Below are 22,612 nucleotides of genomic sequence, written 5' to 3' on the forward strand. Positions count from 1 at the left end.
TCTTTCAAGAATAATATGTTGTCTGTAAGAATTGTTTCGATTCGGCCTAATCCCGGGAGGGAATGGAAAAAGTGGGGGAAAAATGTGTTACTTTTCTTGTAGTGACAAAAGTCATGCGATTTCCCTTCCCGCCCCTAACTTGCATCTACAAATTCGGATTCGTATTTCAGTTCGACCAGGCAAAAGGATTGAGCAGAATCCTAATCCTGCTGAAAAAGCCTGAATCCTATATTCGGTGCATCCCTAGTTATTTGCAAGATGCGGGTGTGGGTAATGTCTAGCTATGAAGTTTAGTTTATCATTTGGCATCTGCATGCACAATAAAGCAGTGAAATCAGTATCAGAAATCACCTGGCTTTGCTAAACAGTTGTTCAATATGTGGATGAGGCATTTCATTCCCTCAAAGCTCCTCTAAACCTATAATTAAAGAGCACCTGCCACCTGAATTTGTTTCCCCAACCAGAGGTGTGGGTTAATAGAATAGGTTGTTAAAAAAAAATTAAGGAAGGGAGCAGAACGCAGCAGCCATTTCTCAGTGCGGCACGCATAGCCGACTCCTCCACTGTGACACGCTGGCCGACTATCTCCACGCGATCCGGAACGGGTGGTAAGCGCCGCCTGCTAACTAACTTTACTGCCGGTGTACTGTGATACGGCGAACGCGGCCCAGGCGCTCCGACCACGTGGATACCGTGGCATCCCCCTGCGATGCGGCGCGTTAGGCCCTTGAACCTCCCCACATAACTGAGCACCGGGAGCCTCCAGAAGTCAGCAAGGGAGCCATTAAGCTCGCCAACATCTAAGGGCCACAGCCTAGCACCTCTTAGTTGAGACGAAGCAACACACCCTGCACGCTTTTATTACCTTACCAGCACCTGGTTATAAAGTCATTGCTTTGGCTAACCCCCCTCTCAAGTGTCACTTTGTACAGCTGAGGTGGAGACTAATAAGGCGAAGTACGCATCACCCTGCCACTCCGGTCTCCCTCTGTTGAGGGGTTAAATTGAGTCTCACGGAGGTACCGACAATTCTCCAAGTCTTTTCAGCCTGCTTGACGATTTGATCAACAGTCATACAGACACACACGGCTCGTACATTGGGCTGATCATAACTAGAGCCACTATTCCGACTGGCTGCCACGGCAGGGATCTCGGACAAGCTTAGTGGGGGCCAAACTTGTTGTCCACGCTAACCTCCACCAAGATTTGATCATCTCACTTGGGACATATTCCGAACCTCCCAAAAGACTCTCACCACCTATCATTGGTTCACTATGACGAGCAGAAGACAGCAACAAACAGTTAACCCTCCTGATGGTGCGTCTGATTTTTTCAAAAGCAGGTCTACCAAAACTGCCAAAAACTCAAGCCCACCTGTGGAACTTGATTCTGATTCACCCTGCACTAAAAAAGATATAAATGAACTCAAAGCTCTCCTCCTGGGATTCAAGAAAGAGATCCAAAACGAAATACGGAATTCGTGAGGTGGAGACTAATAAGGCGAAGTACGCATCACCCTGCCACTCCGGTCTCCCTCTGTTGAGGGGTTAAATTGAGTCTCACGGAGGTACCGACAATTCTCCAAGTCTTTTCAGCCTGCTTGACGATTTGATCAACAGTCATACAGACACACACGGCTCGTACATTGGGCTGATCATAACTAGAGCCACTATTCCGACTGGCTGCCACGGCAGGGATCTCGGACAAGCTTAGTGGGGGCCAAACTTGTTGTCCACGCTAACCTCCACCAAGATTTGATCATCTCACTTGGGACATATTCCGAACCTCCCAAAAGACTCTCACCACCTATCATTGGTTCACTATGACGAGCAGAAGACAGCAACAAACAGTTAACCCTCCTGATGGTGCGTCTGATTTTTTCAAAAGCAGGTCTACCAAAACTGCCAAAAACTCAAGCCCACCTGTGGAACTTGATTCTGATTCACCCTGCACTAAAAAAGATATAAATGAACTCAAAGCTCTCCTCCTGGGATTCAAGAAAGAGATCCAAAACGAAATACGGAATTTGCTTACAGATGTTAAATCTGACATTGCAACACTGGACAATAGAGTTCAGGTGTTGGAACAAGCTCATGACTCTGTCCAGGAATCCACGTCTAACATGGAGACTCTGATTCAGGATCTACAGACACAATTGCGAGACCTCCAGGATGCTCATGAGGACCTGGAGAATCGCACAAGAAGAAACAACTTACGCTTTCGAGACATTCCGGAAACGGTACATTTGGACACTTTTTTACCGAAATTTTTTAAAGCTCTATTGCCAGGAGTTGACGACAAATATCATCTACTGGATAGAGCCCATAGAGCCCTTCGTGCTAGACCACACCCGAATATGCCGCCCAGAGATGTGATAGTGCGATTTCACTATTTTCAGACCAAGGAGGCTATCTTGAAGGCGTCCCGAACCGCGCACATGGAGCTTGATGGCGTATTTCCAAAAATTTACGCTGACTTAGCTTCCTCAACATTGCAAAAGCGGAAAGACCTCAAACCTTTGACAGAAGTGCTGAGACAAAAAGGCATCCCTTACAGATGGGGGTTCCCCTTTAAACTCACGTATCAACATAATGGCCTTACATATACCGTTAAACATCCTAGAGAAATTGAGGAGGCACTGCCTTATCTTCAAGATCCTCCAATGGATTTCTCGGAGACGGAGCCACAGGATCCTAGGGAGCAGGATACTCTGGCATAGCCGGAGACTGAGTCCGCTTTGCAGTGAGGTTGAGGATTTCATGAGACGATTATTGGAGGATGTTTTACCCATTGCACCAAACCTTTAGCTTATTGCTAATGCCTGACCACAGCTACACTAAGGTGGCCCATATACCACTTCCAATTATACATTGAGGTCAGATAAAAGCTGGGCTCTGGGCCCCCGGACTCGGCAGATGGGAAACTGAGTGCCCCCTGAGTTGCTCGTTACCGTACTAAAGACTCTGACATTCTCTGCCTGAGATGCCTAAAGTTAATCTACTGTCGGTCCATTCAGCTTTTTAGTTGGGCCTTGAAACAACTTTACCTAAGGCTTTCTGATGTTCCCATGCCTTGGTACCTTCTGAACAGTTGAGCTCATACAACTATGGGGAACTGTTGAATCTCTTGTGGACGTACTTTAGTTACAGTTGACATAGCTTACGTGTTTCCCAGTTAGTTACAAATTGAATCTGCTAATCCTCAACATCATATGTGTTAAACTATCCTACCGTTTGGATATAGGGTATAGATAGCTTTATTATGGGGTGGGCTGCGCGGACTGGCTTCCCTTTTAGACTCCACTCCGTGACCCCCCCCTATTGAAGGTTTCCTAGAGAGGTGCAACAAAACTGCCCTCCCCCCCCTTTTTTTTTTTTTTCCTTTTTTTTATTTTAGGAACCTTCACCAATCTTCCCTTTTTGGAAGATTATACGTCGATTGACGTGTACTTCGTTTTGTGTGTTTTTTTTAATTTTTTTTTATTGCCTATCTTCCCCTCCTTCTCCCCTCTCGCTTTTCTGACCTATCACTACATTCTTACTTCTGTTTTTCCCCCCTCCCCTCTTCCTTTCTCCCTCACCTACCACTTTTTCTTTACTGTTTTACCATCACAATTCCATTCCCCCTTGCCTTCAACACTTCTTACTGAGTGTTTTTCCCTCACTTATTTTTTCCTTTCTTTTCTTTATCATTAGCATATCATCACGGTGACGTCTTGCTCCCTCAAAACTCTCCCAAGATGGCTGCACGGGTACCCCCGGATCCCCGCTCATTTGACCTGAAGGTAGGCTCACACAATGTTAATGGCCTCAATGTGCCCCAAAAGCGCACTATGGCCTTCTCTGACTATTTCAATTTAAAGCTTGATGTCTTGCTGCTGCAGGAGACACATTTCAGTAGAACTTCATCACCCAAATACCTTTCCAAATACTACCCCCAGATTTACCTGGCAAATTCGACCACAAAAACGAAAGGGGTGGCCATTCTTATCGCTAAACAGGTAAAATTCCAACTTATGCAGAAGTATGTAGACCCCGATGGCCGATTCATCATCTTAAAGGGACACCTTCAGAACCATCTGACTACGCTTGCTTCAGTTTATGCCCCCAATAACTCAAAACAAAATTTTTTCAGAATTTTTTTAAAAAAATTATCTGAAATCTCGGAGGGCAGAGTCATTGTGGGGGGTGATTTTAACACGACCATGAATAACAATTTAGATAGATCCCGGGACATTTTGGACAAACAGCCAACTAGCACAGGCGATAGAGACACGAAACACCTTATCACTCACCTGAAAGAGGAGGCGCTAGTGGACGTTTGGAGAGAGAAACACCCGATAGACTATACATACTACTCCTCTGTTCATGCCACCTATTCACGTATAGATTTCATCCTCACCAAACCTCCGTTATTACACTATATCCACGCGGTTAAAATTCACGACATTACTTGGTCAGACCACTGTATGGTAGAAACACTTTTCAAAAGATGGGACAAGATCAGAAGAGGAGGGAACTGGAGACTAAATGACTCCTTACTGCTGGATAGGGATATCTGTATGGAGATATCCAATTCCATTAAAGACTACTTCCACAACAACACTCCAGCGGATACTTCCCTCGCTATCAGTTGGGACGCCCACAAAGCTGTAATTAGAGGGATCTTGATTAAACATGCTTCCCGAATAAAGCGAACCAAGGCGGAGAAGATTAAACAGTTATCCCAAAAACTCCACGATGTAGCCACAGCACATAAAAAACTCCCAACCCCGGAAAAATACAGGGACATACAGGAACTTAGGACGAACCTAATACAAATGCTTTCAGATAAAGCTGCCTACACAATGCGTAGAACTAAATACCACTACTATGAATATAATACAATGTTGGCACGCAAACTGAGAGCTCTCCACACTACACAAACTATCCATGCCATTAGAACTCATAAAGGGACTGTGACGAGAGACACAACACGAATTCTCAATATGTTTAGTAACTTCTACACGGAATTGTACTCCGCAGATAAGGCCCCACAAGCCCACCTAGCCCGAGAATCCGACTTCTTGTCTACATGGAACCCACCTCAGCTCACTAAAGAAGACAAAGACATGTTAGCTGCACCCATAGCAAAAGAGGAGATTGAGCATGTAATTAAACTTTCCAAACCGAATAAAGCTCCAGGCCCTGACGGCTACACAGCAAGGTATTACAAAAAATTTGTCACACTTTTAGGCCCACACTTAAAAGACCTCTTTCAATCGCTCCTAGATGGATCTCTCTTGACAAAACATATGCAATCGGCAACCATAACAATGATATTAAAACCAGGAAAAGACCCCTATAATTGTGACAGCTATAGACCGATTTCATTAATAAATACTGATATCAAGTTGTTCGCTAAAATACTGGCCAACAGACTCGCTCTGCTACTTCCCAAGTTAGTTCACAGGGACCAAGTGGGGTTTATACCAGGGCGACAGGCAGCAGATGGCATACGCACGGTGATCGATTTGATAAGCATAGCGCATAGGATTCCCACTTCCTCCCTTCTATTATCTCTAGACGCACAAAAGGCATTTGACAGGGTAGATTGGAGATATATGTTTGCAGTCCTCGAAAAAATTGGACATACCACAATCTTTCCTTGCGGGGCTCAGGCAATTATATGACTCCCCTTCCGCACAGGTGCTTAGCAAGGGCCTGTTGTCCACACCTATTGAGATCAAGGGAGGGACACGGCAAGGATGCCCCCTATCGCCATTAATCTTTGCATTATCTCTAGAGCCTCTGGCCAATGCTATTAGACAAAACCCAGATATCAAAGGATTCCATGTGTCAAATGAGGAACATAAAATAAATTTATTTGCCGATGACATTCTCCTTACACTTACTTCTCCCCAAACTTCACTACCTAACCTGCTACGTACCCTAGAATGCTTCCAGCTGATTTCAGGATATAAAATCAATTCTACAAAGACTCATGCTCTCCCCTTAACAATGCCCGAGTCAGAACTGAAGCTACTCCAGCTTAACTTTGACTATAAATGGGAAAGCGATCACCTAGAATATTTGGGAATCAATCTCACTCCGTCTTACAAATCTTTATACAAAGCTAATTATCCAACGCTAATAGATAAACTTACGAAAGATCTATCTAACTGGCATACCTACTCCCTGTCTTGGTTCGGCAGAATTGCATCTGCGACGATGACTCTATTGCCCAGACTTCTATATCTCTTCAGAGTTCTACCTATTAACTTTCCTGAAAAAACAGCTCTCTCGCTTCAAAAAGCTATTTCGACCTTTATATGGGGAGGCAAGAGACCCAGAATTAAGTAGATGATTATGACCAAACCGAAAACAATAGGGGGTCTTGGGAGTTCCACATATATATCGATACTACTTGGCAAGTAGATTAGAGTCCATGGTGCACATACATGCTCCTACAGAGGAATCTTGGAAGATAATTGAAAATCACTTCTCTGCACCCATGCAATTAGCGCATCTATTTTGGATTCCTAGAGCGCATAGAGACATCCCCAAGGGCCTCTTACCCTCCTCGCAACAAGCCCTGGATTTATGGGACTCCATAGCCCTTAAGGTGAAATTGAGCACATGTAACACTAGATATAGAACAATATTTTGCAATAAGACCTTTCTACCGGGATGCCACCCCCTAGATTTTAAGCCGTGGATAGATGTAAACATGGTCACACTAGCGGTTTTCTGTCCAGATCAATCTACTCTCTCATTCAAACAACTTAAGGAGCAACATAACATTCCCCATCTACAATTTTTTCGCTATTTACAAATTAGACACTATGTGGAGACCGAAACCAAATCTCGGTACACCCAACCTATGACATACTTTGAAAAAATCTGCTTCAAACGCATGTACCCGACACACCTGATATCCGCATTATACAGCCACATATCATCAGATACCACTGATATACGCCAGCCTTACATGACTAAATGGGAAACAGATCTGGGTCTTTCCAGCGAAAGAGCATATAAAATCATCTATCGCTGGTATTATACCCCAACACGCCTAAGTAAATTTAGTGGCAACCCGGAATATGCTACATGTTTTAGAGGATGTGGTGAACAAGGATCCTTCCTACATACATGGTGGACCTGCTTAGTAGCCCAGGAATTCTGGACGATGATCGCCTCTCTGCTCTCTGAGATTCTCAATAGCACTATCCCGGCAACCCCACACACATTTCTACTGGGTATGAAAATTGAGAACATTAATTCTAAATTATCTCATAAATTAGCCACACACATCCTGACAGCAGCAAGATCTCTCCTAGCAGCTAATTGGAAACGACCACAATTGCCCGGTCTACAATCACTGATAACCAAGGTAAACTGGATCCGCGCGATGGAATCCATCAGAAATATTCTTTTAGACAGGACCTATGAGGGGGAGCTGGAGTGGTACCCGTGGACCCGATACTTGGAGGACACCCAATCTGAGTCTCATTCCCCTGACTCTGGAACTATTTGAACAATGTAGGAATTAAGCTGTCATTTGGTAAATATGCATTGTAGTTATGATATCTGTCTCTCTTCTTAACCTTTCTTCCCCCCTTCCTTTTTTCCCCTCTTCTAACATCTGTTTCTCCCTCCCCACCTACAAGCCAGCTGCGAGAATAGTATTACATTGAACTATCTCGAGCAGGGCAGGTTTTACTTCATGAGAGCCTTTAAGACCAATGCTGTTATCCGGACCTACGCTTGTGGGACCACGAGCTGTGGTCGGATATTGAAATTGCTTTGTGAAGAATTGCGTAACATGTATGGACATGAACAAACTAGCAGTTGTGAATATGTTATACTTTATTGCATCCTTTTTTACTTGTCATGTTGAAAAACAATAAAAACTTCGAATAACAAAAACAAAAAAAAAATTAAGGAACAGTTCAGTGTAAAACTAAAAACTGGGTAAATAGACAGGCTGTGCAAAATAAAAATTATTTCTAATATAGTTAGTCAAAAATGTAATGTATAAAGACTGGAGATCTAACATAATAGAACAGAACTTCCTGCTTTTCAGTTCTCTAACTCTGAGTTAGTCAGTGACTTGAAGGGAGGCCATGTGGGACATAATTGTTCAGTGAGTTTGCAATTGATCCTTAGCATTCAGCTCAGATTCAAAGGCAAACAGTTATGTCCCATGTGGCCCCCCTTAATGTCACTGACTAACTCAAGAGTTAGAGAGCTGAAAAGCAGGAAGTAGTGTTATGTTAGACATCCAGTCACTCCAGCCTTTATACATTACATTTTTGCCTAATTATATTAGAAACATTTTTTATTTTGCACATAGAATCTATTTACCCAGTTTTTATTTTTAGGGCTCTTACACACGGCCGTTCCGACCTGCGCTCCCCTGCGTTCCGTTTGTTGGCGTTCAGCCGCAGGGGAGCGCAGGAATAGACGCAAGTAATGATTTGAAATGGGGCTGTACTCACTCAGGCGCGTGTAGGCGCCGAACGCAGGAAAAATGCAGCATGTTGCGTCTGAACCTGCGTTCGGCGCCTACACGCGCCTGAGTGAGTACAGCCCCATTTCAAATCATTACTTGCGTCTATTCCTGCGCTCCCCTGCGGCTGAACGCCAACAAACGGAACGCAGGAGAGCGCAGGTCGGAACGGCCGTGTGTAAGAGCCCTAACACTGAACAGCAGGAGACCATGTTGTATTGCAGACATGCATAATGAGTGAATGTGCCTGCTTGCTCATTATGTGCATCCATCTGTTGTAGGTGCAATGGATGTGCCTCACAAGCTTATGTAAAAACACACCGGCACACAAAACCTTTGTTGCAGGTATCCCCGTGCAGAAATGTTTTAATGCGGAAAATGCAACATTTCGGGCCACGCTGTTGCCTCTATCACTGAGCACCAAGCTAATTGCCTATTAATTACATTATCCGGGTGTGCGAGAGCTCTCCCTCTTTTATCACAAGCTTATGTCACACACATGTGTATAATGAGTTAAGTGTGGCACTCACACAGGTTGCCTAGCGCTGGTGGGGGCTAATTTTAAAAAAAAAAATGCATTAGCCTGCCTCTCTGGTTCACCTTCAAAGTTTACTTTTGGTATGCTATAGTATTGCCAATTCGAATCAACTTTTAACTTGGTCTTCATTATTTATTTTTTATATATTTTTTATAATTATTTTGCCTTTTTCGTCTGGCTCTTTCCAGCTAAAAACAAATGCTCTGTAAGGCTATAAATTTATTGTTATTGACACTTTTTATTATTTATCTTTCTATTCTGGCCCTCTCCTATTCATATTCCAGTCTCTTATTCAAAGCAATGCATGGTTGCTAGGGTCATTTGGACGCTAGTAATCAGATTGCTGAAATTGCAAACTGGAGAGCTGCTGAATAAAAAGCCAAATAACTAAAAAAACACAAGTAATAAAAAATGAAAACCAACTGCAAATTGTCTCAGAATATCACTCTCTACATCATACTTAACTTACGGTAAGTTAACTCAAAGGTGAAGAGCTCCTTTAAGTTTCATGAATTACATTTACTAGGCTTATGATATACAAGTATGAAAACAATGAAAAACAAATATATATATAGTTATAGTGCATACAGGTGATGGTAGTTATATTAAAGAACCAGAGTTATAAGAGTGTACAATCACTAAAGTCCAATAATGCAGATTGATATTACATGGCACCACAAAAACTACTCTGCATAATTGATTGTGAACTTCCTCCTGTATCTCTCTAACCTGAGTCAGTCAGTGACTTAAAGGGGGGCCACATGGGTCAAAACTATTCAGTCATGTCAGGATCAAAAGCAAATGCACTGGACAGTTAGGTTCCATACACCACCTCCCTTTATGTCACTAACCAACAAACAGAGAGAGATGCAAAGAAGGAAATAGTGTCCGAGCTACTAGGCATCTATTTATAGATTTGATTTTGGCTAACTATATTGAAAATGTTTTTTTATTTTGCACAGCCTATAATTTTACTCTGTTTTATTTTTACACTAAACTTCCTTTAAAGATGGCCTAACAAGATTAGAATATGGGGAGCTGCTATTGATTCTTTGAAGGCATAGACATTGCTTTTATAAAGCATATACACCTAAGTAACCACTGTTAATAAGATTTGTCCCCTTTGGCCAGAAGCATTAGTGAGGTTTGGTACGGATACTGGAAGATCAAGCCTGGTTCAGTTTTCATCCCAGATGTATTCAGTTGGTCAAGGGATCTGTACAGGCCAGTCAAGTTTTTCCTCCTGTTTCTGCAAACCCATTCTGCAGAGACCTCACTTTGTGCATAGGGCAGTATTGTGCTGGAAAGGGCCTTCCCCCTAAATATTCTAAACAAAGTATGAAATCATGAAACAGTCAAGGATGTAAGTACAAACTAGAGCATTAAGTATTGCTTCTCACTGGAAACAGGTGCTAGTCTAAAACATGAGAGAGCAAGAATTATGCACTTGGACGAGTAGTCTTCTACTGACATCTACCAACCCAAATTCATCCATCCAAACTGCTAGGTGGTGAGGCACAAGGTAGAGTCCTGCAGAGGTCTGTTTTTGTAGTCCCACACCAGACCCATGCACCAGCATAGGCTGTGACATTGTTCCCTACCCAAACCTGCCAGAAGAAATGCTCTTCCGAACCCTCCCAGCACCCTGCATCATCAGAAGTGATGTCAAAATTTCAGGGTGGAGACACTGTTAAAATGATATACTTCCAAGAACACACTCCCAAAAAGTATTTAGGGTAGCAAAAATATATTCTCCACCCTAACTGGTCTTCAGGCTGCCCCAAGCTAGCGTGGGTTCCACCATCCCACCATCCCCATGGATGGCTGCCCCTTAATCTAGGAATGTATGACTTCGCTTTTGTGCAATGCCTGCTGCCATACTACTATACAAACATGAAAAGGAACAATTTCAGAGCAGAAGTACGTAAGACTGGCACTTTAAAGGTACAGTAACATCAAAAAATGATTTTTTTTTTTAAAGGAATTGTTCAATATAAAACAAAAACTGGGTAAATAGATAGGGTATACAAAATAAAAAATGTTTCAATATAGTTATTTAGCCAAAAATGCAATGCATTGAGGCTGGAGTGACTGGATATGTAACGAAATAGCCAGAACACTACTTCCTGCTTTGCAGCCCTCTTGGTTTTCCCTGATTGGTTACCCGACCACATAGGTCATAAATGTTGCTTTTGAATACGAGTTGAATGCTAAGGATCAATTGCAAACTCAATGAACAGTTATGTCCCTTAGAGAGCTGAAAAGCAGGAAGCAGTGTTCTGTTCGACATCCAGTCACTCCAGCCTTTATACATTACATTTTTGGCTAACTAACTATATTAGAAACATTTTTATTTTGTACAGCCTATATATTTACCCAGTTTTTATTTTTACACTAAACTGTTCCTTTCAAGTAACAAATATTGGGTAGTGTTGCTCTCACTGGTACAACTGGTGTATCTGCTTTAGAAATTATTATAGTTTATTATGTTTAGCCATGGGGGCAGTATACAATTAGTTTAGTATACAGTAGTATACAATTTTATTCTGCATAGCTTATCTGTTATCTACTATGTTTCCTGTGGTTGAATGGCTGCCCCCATGGCTACACAGCAGTTTGTTTAAATAAACTATAGTAGTCCTTCGGAAGCAAACATCAGTTTTACCAGTGCAGGGCACCAGTGCATTTTATTTTGATTACTTTAAACCACTTTCATTTTGTGATGTTACGGTTTCTTTAAAGGAGAACTAAAGCCTAAAGGTGGCCATAGACACACAGATCCGATCGTACGAATCAAGGATTCGTACGATTTTCGGATCGTGTGTGGCGTGTGCCGAGATCTTTCGTCCGGCGGAGATCGGTCAGGTTGGATTTTGACCCGACCGATCCCGCCGGAGCTCATGGCAAATCGTAATCTGATCTCTTAATTTGTCTCAATAAGGTTTAAGCAAGGAATTGACTCTGACTTCCCTAACATGAAATCATAGTTTAAAAAGCATTGCTTTATATTAGGCACATGTACCATGAATGCCAAAGCAGCACGCAGTAAACCCTCAATTTTACCTACCCTAATTTAAAATTTTCCCTCACTTTACACAACTGTTCTTTGGTACCACCAATAGATAACAAATAATACATTTCTCTGATTTTACATTTTCTTGAGTTTTACACAATTTTTTTCTTGTCATAAAAAGGGGGTTCAGCAATATTATTTTTTTTTTTTAAAGATTCACTAAGGTCTCCATAAATAAATCTGGAGAAGAAATTCTACATTGATTAAATGGAGAATACCACGTTAAGTTTTTTAGTCTAAAATAACAGCATTTGTAATTTACACCAGCAAAATAATGACTTTTGAAAGAAATAGTAACACAAAAATGAAAGGGTTTCATTTGAATTTAAATACAAATTGGTGTTGCACTGCCACTATAAAGAATGTACTTTCTGGGTGGCTGGTTTGAATTGTACAGCCACTACACTGCCTTGCAAAAGCATTTAACCCCCTGATATTATTTTTTTTTTTTTTTTTTGCAATGACCTAGAATTAAAATGGATTTAACTAGAGTTTTTACTCATTTGATTTCCACAAGATACTTCACACTTTAAAAGCACAAAATTAACACAAAAATGAGTGTTGTTTGCATAAAAATTCACTCCCTAGTAGAAACGCCTGTGTTGTAAACACAGCTGCAAATCTTTTTAGTTAAGTATAAATTAACATTCAAATATAAAAAGATTTGGGGAGCAACACCAGCAAGAAAAGAGTTCCTGGAGGTTGCCAGATAAGGGCTGTGATTGGCTATATGGTAGCCCCTATGTGGACTGGCAGTCTACAGGAGGCTCTGTTTGACAGTACATCTAGATGTATGCAACCAAAACTTGCCTCTAAGCCTGGAATTAAAGGAATTGCTCAGTGTAAAAATAAAAACTAGGTAAATAGATAGGCTGTGCAAAATAAAACATGTTTTGAATATAGTTAGTTAGGCAAAAATGTAATGTATAAAGGCTGAAGTGACTGTTTAATAGCCAGAACACTACTTCCTGCTTTTCAGCTCTCTTGGTTTACACTGACTGGTTACCCTGGTTACCAGGCAGTAACCAATCAGAGACTTGAGGGGGGGGCCACATGGGTCATATCTGTTGCTTTTGAATCTGAGCTGAATGCTAAGGATCAATTGCAAACTCATTGAATCCCTTCAAGTCGCTGACTAACTCAAAGTTATAGAGCTGAAAACCAGGAAGGAGTGTTCTGGCTATTATGTTAGACATCCAGTCACTCCAGCCTTTATACATTACATTTTTGGTTAACTAACTATATTAGAAACATTTTTTATTTTGCACAGCCTATCCACTTACCCAGTTTTTATTTTCACACTGAACTGTTCCTTTAAAAAAGCACCTGCTTTGAGGCCACCAGGAGCAACATCAAAGGGATTTATGAGCAACATGTTGCTCATATGTCACTTTGTGGGGACCACTGGGTTAAGGTAATGTGTGTAATGCAATCCATCAGAAAATCTGTGGCATTATTTGAGGTGTTCAAGCATCTCTCCCCTAACCTGAACAACCTGTTGAAAATCTGGCTAAAACAAATAGCTCAACTTCCTCCTCAACAGTGTGCAAAGCCAGTAATTGTGCCATAATAAAGACAACATTTTACACCATCAACCAAAATTTAATAAAAGCAATGGTCCACAGAAACACACTACTCTGTACACACACATACACACAGAGGGTCAAAACATCTCTTACAAGTAGCAGTGTGTGTGAAGAAATAGTTGCAGATGCTGCACACAAACACATATACAATTATATATTATATAAAAGTATATACCTGGTTGCCTGAGCTAAGAAATAACACACGCAATGCAGTCACAGGACTCACAGGACTTGCGGAATTAATCTTCCAGCAAGTCCTGAGAGTCTATGTGTATATATAAACGTTGGATAAAATGCTAAAATAATAAAAAAGCATTCATTCACTATTGAAGAGTGTGCTGATACTTTCTTCTGTGATCCACCAATTGATATCGCACACCTTCAACTATTGAACGTCAGAGTGCAGGCACACCAAACAAATTATATATATATATATATATATATATATGTATATATATGTATATATATATATATATATATATATATATGTATATATATATATATATATATATGTATATATATATATATATATATATATATATATATATATATATATATATATATATATATATATATATATATATATATATATATATATATATATATATATATATTTATACACACACACTGAATTATAACCACAAATTAGGGATGCACCGAATCCAGGATTCGGTTCGGTATTCTGCCTTTTTCAGCAGGATTCGGCCGAACTGAATCCGAATCCAAATTTTCATATGCAAATTAGGGGCGGGAGTTAAATTGCATGACTTTTTATCACAAAACAAGTTAAAAGTAAAAATGTTTTCCCCTTCCCACCTCTAATTTGCATATACAAATTAGGATTCAGTTTGGTATCCAGCCGAATCTTTCGCAAAGGATTCAGCCGAATCCAAAATAGTGGATTCGGTACATCCCTACCACAAATATTGTCAAAAACACCAAAAAGAGCTGGCAACTGCGAAATAACAGTGTCCTGCAGACAGATGACAAATTGAGAAAAGCCTTTGAAAGTTGGAAGAGTAGACAAGGTCCTACAAATGAGGAGAAAGCATACAGCAGTTGCCTCCAAGGAATCCGTTTGACACACTTGCTTATGGACATGAACTTCATTTACAATACAGCCGACACTTATTGTTTATATTGTGCAGGCATGTGAAACTCAATGATCTGCCGACTGCCCCCATAAATACCCAACACAAGTTCAATTCCTGCTTAGGATCTCCAACCACCTCACGCAACGTCAACAATGCAGTCTTCTGGTGTCCTCAGTCTCCCACAATAAAAAAGTAAGAACGGAAACACAGCGGGGCTCATTTATCAACACTGGGCAAATGTGCCCATGGGCAGTTACCTATAGCAACCAATCAGTGATTAGCTTTTTAAAGCCGGCTGCAAGTAGAACAATGAATGCAGCAATTTGATTGGTTGCCATGGGTTACCGCCCATGGGCAAATTTGCCCAGTGTTGATAAATGACCCCCGAGCGAGTACTTGCAGCCGTAACCCACAAGGCCACCATAGGAGAGGGGCAATTGCAAGAGAGAAGGCTTACCTTGAGCCGTTTCACCACTTCATCATTGGAAATTTTATCTGTTATCTCTTTAACACCAGGTGGGTAGATGATGCTTTTCCCATCCACAAGCTTTGGCTGGGTAGGGAATTCCATGCTGTTGCCTCCTCCTTGTTTTCCTTTCGAAGTCCTTTACCGGCCTCTGTCGGTCACAAACCAAACAGTCATTGAAACAAAAACATCAGCAGCTAAATGGGTCTCTCCCTACCTGTAAATAAACCGTGTGCAGAAAGAGTCAAAGGAAAGTTGGGACTTCACTGTAACCTTCCTTAGATCGTCCCATCACCCCTTAAAACTGGACATCCATGAAACACGCATGCCGACAGAATGGCCGACTAATATTAAGGGGGATCGGCATACTTCCCAAGTGTCCCGGATCTGGCGGGACAGTCCCGATTTTACTTGCCTGTTCCGCCGTCCCGGATAGTAGGTGAAGATGTCCCGCGGCTCGGCGCTGTTCGGATCTTCCTTGCTTCTTCTGGGTTTTCTCGGCAGTTTCCGGAGCGGCGGAGCAGGAGGAATTGACGTCACGGCGTACGACGCGCTGCATTGAGCTGCCTGACTTCTTCCGGCGGTGGGAGGGGAGAGCGCGCGTCTGGTGAGTCATCCAAGAGTCTTCATCTTTGTGTCTCAGTTGCTGTTAAGCTGCCCGCCGAGCGAGGTAGATCATTTTCTGCTGAAGTGCATGTGTCATCCCAGGCAGAGGCTCAGTGCAAAAACGAACCCAATTGAATCAATCCTCAGACAGTAATCATACCTCCCAAGTGTCCCGGATCTGGCGGGACAGTCCCGATTTTACTTGCCTGTTCCGCCTTCCCGGATAGTAGTGGAAGATGTCCCGCGGCTCGGCGCTGTTCGGATCTTCCTTGCTTCTTCCGGGTTTTCTCGGCAGTTTCCGGAGCGGCGGAGCAGGAAGAGTTGACGTCACGGCGTCCGACGCGCTGCATTGAGCTGCCTGACTTCTTCCGGCGGTGGGAGGGGAGAGCGCGCGTCTGGTGAGTCATCATCTTTGTGTCTCAGTTGCTGTTAAGCTGCCCGCCGAGCGAGGTAGATCATTTTCTGCTGCAGTGCATGTGTCATCCCAGGCAGAGGCTCAGTGCAAAAACGAACCCAATTGAATCAATCCTCAGTCAGTCCAACTAGTAAGGTAGGCGGTAACGCGGCGCAGGCTGCCCAGGAGCAGGAGCCCGCGGTCTAGAGAGACTGCACCAATGGTGCGCTGTGACTTTGTTGTGAGACTTCGTGTGAGAGCAGCCCGCAGCTGCTTCCTCTTACAATGCAGCTTTTCTTAAAAAGGTTGCAGCTGGCCTGGAGGGCTGCAGGTTGGGATATCCCTGGTTTAATAATTCTTTATAAAGCATAAACTGTGCAGCCCCTTCAAAGCCCCTAGTGTCTCTTATGCATGATGAAACATATGGGAGGCACCCTGCTTCAGCTTGGATAAAAGGGAATCATCATGATCTGGGACATTTTCCTTTATCCAAGCTGAAGCAGGGTTCCTCCCATATGTTTCTATATATGGGCTATACAGCTGGGATTCAATGGAGGGCTGAATCATTTAGCTGTGTAGCACAAGGAGGTTTTCATGTGTGTCTAGCGTTAAAGGACCAGTAACATCACTGAGTGTAGGGTTGCCACCTTGCCGGTAAAAATGATGGTTGATCCCAATGTTATTAAAGGGGTTGTTCACCTTTGTAACAAAATGACAAATCTAACAGTTCACATGAATAGAACAAACTTTTCCATAGAAATAGTTAACAGAAAAAGTACAGTTCAAGAGATATTCACCTCAGAAGTGTCCCTGTACTAATCCTTCAGTTCCACACAGACCCTGTGCTGGGAGGGGGTCACTGACCCCCAAAAACACTACAGTGTTCACTTCCTCTTCCTTATATGACATCACACATTGTACTGGCAGCTAACTTAACTCCTATTGGCTGTGTCTGCTGTCAATCTGCCACTGCTTCCTGTGCTGGGGAATTTGAGCAGCATTCAGGTACTGAAGAGAAACTGTTACAAGTTTGTGAGAGGGAGGGGGAGTGTGGGCTGTGTGCTGCAGAGACTTCAACTGTGCAGATGGGGGGGATCGAGGTGCTTGGGACCTGGAGTTTTACGGATAATGGATCTTTCCATAATTTGGATCTTCATACCTTAAGTCTACTAGAAAATCACATAAACATTAAATAAACCCAATAGGCTGGTTTTGCTTCCAATAAGGATTAATTATATCTTAGTTGGGATCAAGTACAAGCGACTGTTTTATTATTACACAGGAAAAATAAATCATTTTTAAACATTTGAATTATTGGATTATAATGGCTACTATGGGAGATGACACTTGTACTTTCCAGAAATATATATTTTTTTTTTGGGGGGGGGGGTCCATGTATTATTTTGTGTATTTACCTCATAAAAAAGGTAAAATATTTTTCTGGTATAGATCCCTATATCATGAAAAATATAACTTTTTAATTTTTTGGTATTTAGAGCTCTAAATCTTGTTCCAGGAGTGGAACACTTAAAAAAGGTATCGTTTTCCTAGGTAAATTACCCCCCCCCCCCCCCCGGGAGAGCGCACAAAATGTTCAAAAAATGTACCTGCCCTCATCACTGCTCTGCCTGTCACTTAGGGCTGCCACCTCACCCTTTTTAAACAAAACACATATGAAATCCACAGCCTGCATGGCTAATTAGCAATTCATTTAGATGCATGATACATGGCTGCACAGAAATCAGTTCAGTCTGCAGCATCTAAATGAGTTGATAATTAGCCATGCAGCCTGTGGATTTCATAGGTGTTTGGTTTTAAAAGGGTGAGGTGGCAGCCCTACTGTCCCTGCTAGATGTGTAAGTTACATACGTTTCTAAGCAAGTCAGTGCTGGTTTTGTTGCAATTTTGTAAATAACTGACATTATGCTTAATGCCAAAGGTTGCCAAACAATGTTGCTCCTTCCTTTTCTGCAGTATTTGTCTGCATGGCTGTGTGATTGTTTGTTACAAGGCAGGTTTGTTTATATGCTGCGTCTGTTAACCTCTGCCATTACAATTGAGTACCAATGACCATTCAAATTATGTGACCGGTTACAGTTCACAAGCAACAAATAAATTACTAGGAGGAGGGCAGTATCAACATCCAATAGGAAACAAGTAAGGGCAAAGCCTGGGCATGATGATGTCATCATATAGGAAGTTCTTGGTGTGTCAGGTTCAAAATAGGCCACTCCCATCACTTCAGAAAACTGGTCAGAGAGACAGGAGAAGGACTGAGTTAATAGGTATAGAAATTAGCTTTTACAATGGCATTTTTACTTTTTGTTATGGAAAATGGTTTTTCTAACACATCGAGAGCATTTTTAGTGGTTTCATAAGATTTGTACATTGAAGGTGAACAACCCCTTTAATAGGGAAAAAAGATAAATATATAGGAAGGTCAGTGATCCCAAAGTTATTAATAGGAAATAAAGATAAATATATAGGAAGGTCAGTGATCCCAAAGTTATTAATAGGGAATAAAGATAAATATATAGGAAGGTCAGTGATCCCAATGTTATTAATAGGGAATAAAGATAAATATATAGGAAGGCGGTATTTTTTTTTTCCAGAAAAGGTGGCAACCCTAACTGAGTAACATTTTAAGTGTATCTAAGGGCCAGGGCCTTTTTGAGGAGGTGCCATATTGATTCCTTAGACAGTACAGTATGAGGGTATAGCTTATTGTGTGCCCAGAACATTCCTTCTCTGTATATTTGTATTTATACATATGGGAGGAGGTGCCATATTGATTCCCTTAAGGTGGCCATACACGGGCCGATAAAAGCTGCCGACAGACTGTGTCGGCAGCTTATTGGCCCGTGTATGGGGGCCCCCGACAGGCTTCCCCGATCGAGATCTAGCCGAAAGTCGGCCAGATCTCGATCGGATGGGACAGAAAATCCCGTCGGATCGCGGCCGCATCTGTTCGTTGATGCGGTCCCGCGATCCGACCGCCCGTTTGCCGAATGCTAGGATCCGATCGTTGGGCCCTAGGGCCCACGATCGGATCTGCCCGATATTGCCCACCTCAAGGTGGGCATATCGGAGGGAGATCCGCTCGTTTGGCGACATCGCCAAACGAGCGGATCTATCCATGTATGGCCACCTTTAGACAGTACAGTATGAAGGTATAGCTTATTGTGTGCCCAGAACATTCCTTCTCTGTATATTTGTATTTATACATATGGGAGGAGAGAGGTGTCATATTGATTCCCTTAGACAGTACAGTATGAAGGTATAGCTTATTGTGTGCCCAGAACATTCCTTCTCTGAATATTTGTATTTATACATATGGGAGGAGGTGCCATATTGATTCCCTTAGACCATTGGTCCCCAACCTTTTTTATCTGAGAGCCACATTCAAATGTAAAAAGAGTTGGGGAGCAACACAAGCATGAAAAAGTCCCTTGGGGTGCTAAATAAGGGCTGTAATTGGCTATTTGGTAGCCTCTATGCAGACTGGCAGACTACAAGAGGCTCTACTTGGCACTATACTTAGTTTTTATGCAATTTAAACTTTCTTCCAAGCCTGGAATTCAAAAATAAGCACCTGCTTTGAGGACACCTAGAGCAATATCCAAGAGATTGGAGAGCAACATGTTGCTCACGAGCTACTGGTTGGGGACCACTGCCTTAGACAGTACAGTATGAGGGTATAGCTTATTGTGTGCCCAGAACATTCCTTCTCTGTATATTTGTATTTATACACATCAGTAGGAGGTGCCTGCCTTTCATGGGATAGTAACATGAGTACTTAATGACTGGAAGAACAAAGTTGTATATTTAAATATTCTGGTTTTATATGTTTTCAAACAGTGACTTATTTGGAGCAATTTCAGTCATCTTGAAAAATACATATTTTGGCACAGTCTGGTGAGTTTGTTGTTGCATCGATGTTTATTTTAACATATTAAATAAAGTTGTTCCAAATCTATAAACATCTGTGTTGTTGTTTTGTCATTGTTGTTAAAGATGCCCTGCAGTAAACATGTTGTTCTGTAGGGGTGCATGCCCTCTTTCTTTCTTTCTTTCAGCAGAAGTTTGCATTGCTTTAACCTGGGCATTGTTTTTATCAACAGCATGTATTTAAAGAGGTGATTCATCTTCCAATTTTTTTTTTTTCAGTTCTGTGTTTTTTCAGCTTTCAGGTTGTTTAGCAGAAATAAACAGTTCTTTTTACAGTTTTTCCAAAATCGAAGTTAAGTTGAATGTCCCTGCCTGTGGTGATTCAGTCCTCAGTAATTCATGTGCAGACAATTTTGCAACATTTAGTTGATACATTTCTTATCATCATCTCTGGAGTATTAGCAACTATTGTATCAAGTCTAACAGCCACCCAGGGATTCTTCTCAGCAGGGACAAAGATAAGAAATGTATCAACTGAATGTATCAATGTAGAACAGTTTAGAGGGCCGATGACCCCCCCCCCCCAAGCTGCTTCAGAAGGTGAAAAATACATAGAAAATAGAAAGTGATTGGGAAATGTCTATTTCTAGTGAACAATCTGAAACTAACTGAGCTGAAAAAAGTATTGGAAGTCCTTAAATATATCCTCAACCTGGGTCAAAGTGTACTTTGTATCTGAGTACAACGCTATGCGAAAGTTTGTCAGCAGGACTGACCTATAACATAGATATATAACTTGGCTTCCCCACCCCAGATATATTAAAGAGAAAACACATTTTACCAGGCTGAGGTTATATTTTTCAGTTAAAACGGTTCGACCTAATGTTAATTTATCAGTGACTATAATGGTTGGTATTGTTTTTCTTTCATCCCCCAATGATAGCTTTTACAGAGTAACTACTAAGCAATTACTAAAAGAAATGGCTGATTACTCAGTCACCTAAGAAAAAAGCTAAAAGGTTCTGTCTATTTAAAGATAATTGGCGGAAAGAGCACCCATTTCTGCAGAAGTCAAGGCGAGGCTCATCATATGCTTTTTGTGAGCTTTGTAGGGCTGACTTTACAGTTGGTCATGGTGGCTACAATGATGTAACAAGACACATTGCCACTGATAAACACATTGGGTCGGCAAAAGCTGTGACACGCTCCAAAGGATTAACATCAATGTTCTCTGACCCAGGAGCTACAGAATGTGTAACTAAAGTGGAATTGTTGTTCACTGGTTTTCTGGTTGAACACAATATTTCCTTAGCCAGTAGTGATCACGTCAGCCATTTATTCAAACAAATGTTTCCAGACTCTAAAATTGCAGAAAAATATGCATGTTCATTGACAAAAACTACACACATAATTCAAGGTGCAATTGCACCAGAAGCATTAGCCAATGTGTCATTTCTAATAAAAATAAATATTGTGGGCTTTCACTAGGTGCAAGCTCTGAACAGTTTGAAAAATATTTTCCAGTGCTAGTTACTTACGAGCATCCAGACACTGGGCTAATAGTAACAGACTTTTTGGATATGGTAGCTTGTGCATCTAGAAGAGCCCAGGATCTATTTGAGGCTGTCGATGTTATGCTGAAAAAACATCATGTGGATTGGAGTCAGAACATTTGAGTCAGAACAAATTGTTAATCTCGGTGCCAGAGAAAAGGATTTTACAGACAATACAAGACCCCATTTCAAAGTTATACTTTTTATTTTTGCACTCTGTATTTCCAGTATGCAATACATTTAATGTACTTCTGCAAACAGAAGCTCCGATGGTTCATGTCTTGCATCCAGCAATGCAGACATTATATAGGGACCTGTTAGTAAGATTTGTGAAGCCATCAATAATTGCTGGGGTACAGGACATAACTGACATCAATTATCATGATACAGCACTACATCTACCAGCAAATGAAATTATGCTTGGTTTTGAAACCAGGAACTATGCAAGGAGAGAGAATCTGATTGACACATCCAGGTTCAAATCATTTGTCAAGGAAGCTGTAAATTTTTTTTGCAAGGCCCTTGACTACATGAAAAAGGCAATGCCTTTGGAGGACCAGGTTCTTCAAAATCTCTCCTTCTTAAATCCCAACACACGATTGTCCTCTACCATAGAGGAACTACAGATGCTTATATCAAGATTCCCAAACATAGTCCGCTCCCAGGACATGGACAGGTTGTTCACAGAATTCAGGGAGTATCAAACCAGCAGTCTTCCAGCGTTTCAGATTGAGCGAATAGATGAATTCTGGCAGAAATTATCACTTATCCAAGACACTGTGACTGGCCAGCCTCAGTACAGAATCCTTTGTAAACTTGCAAAGTTTATTTGTCTGATTCCTCATAGCAATGCTACATGTGAGAGATTATTTAGCACTTTCAGAAAAATAATAACTGACCAACGAAGTTCCTTGGGGAAGAATC

General features: G+C 41.6%; 2 protein-coding genes across 6 annotated transcripts in view; one reads left to right on the top strand and one right to left on the bottom strand.

Annotated features, from left to right (window-relative positions):
• Positions 1–15,797, bottom strand: part of pds5a.L (PDS5 cohesin associated factor A L homeolog) — a 73,173-nt gene extending 57,376 nt beyond the window's left edge. For 3 of the 4 annotated variants that reach the window (XM_041588501.1, XM_041588497.1, XM_041588493.1), the window contains exons 1-2: positions 15,663–15,797; positions 15,239–15,398 (exon numbers count right to left, since the gene is read on the bottom strand). In XM_041588501.1, the coding sequence (XP_041444435.1) occupies positions 15,239–15,352 (114 nt within the window). In that variant the 5' untranslated portion in view covers positions 15,353–15,398; positions 15,663–15,797. Of the gene's footprint in view, positions 1–15,238; positions 15,424–15,662 lie in introns of all 4 variants that reach the window. The other variant, XM_041588494.1, reaches the window with a different exon arrangement.
• A 314-nt stretch (positions 15,798–16,111) lies between these two features.
• Positions 16,112–22,612, top strand: part of n4bp2.L (NEDD4 binding protein 2 L homeolog) — a 40,324-nt gene continuing 33,823 nt past the window's right edge. Inside the window, exon 1 of one of the 2 annotated variants that reach the window (XM_018229201.2) lies at positions 16,112–16,251. The gene's annotated coding sequence lies outside the window, so the exon portion shown is untranslated. The other variant, XM_041588486.1, reaches the window with a different exon arrangement.

This window comes from Xenopus laevis, chromosome 1L (genome assembly GCF_017654675.1).
Source record: "Xenopus laevis strain J_2021 chromosome 1L, Xenopus_laevis_v10.1, whole genome shotgun sequence".
NCBI classification, from domain to species: domain Eukaryota; kingdom Metazoa; phylum Chordata; class Amphibia; order Anura; family Pipidae; genus Xenopus; species Xenopus laevis.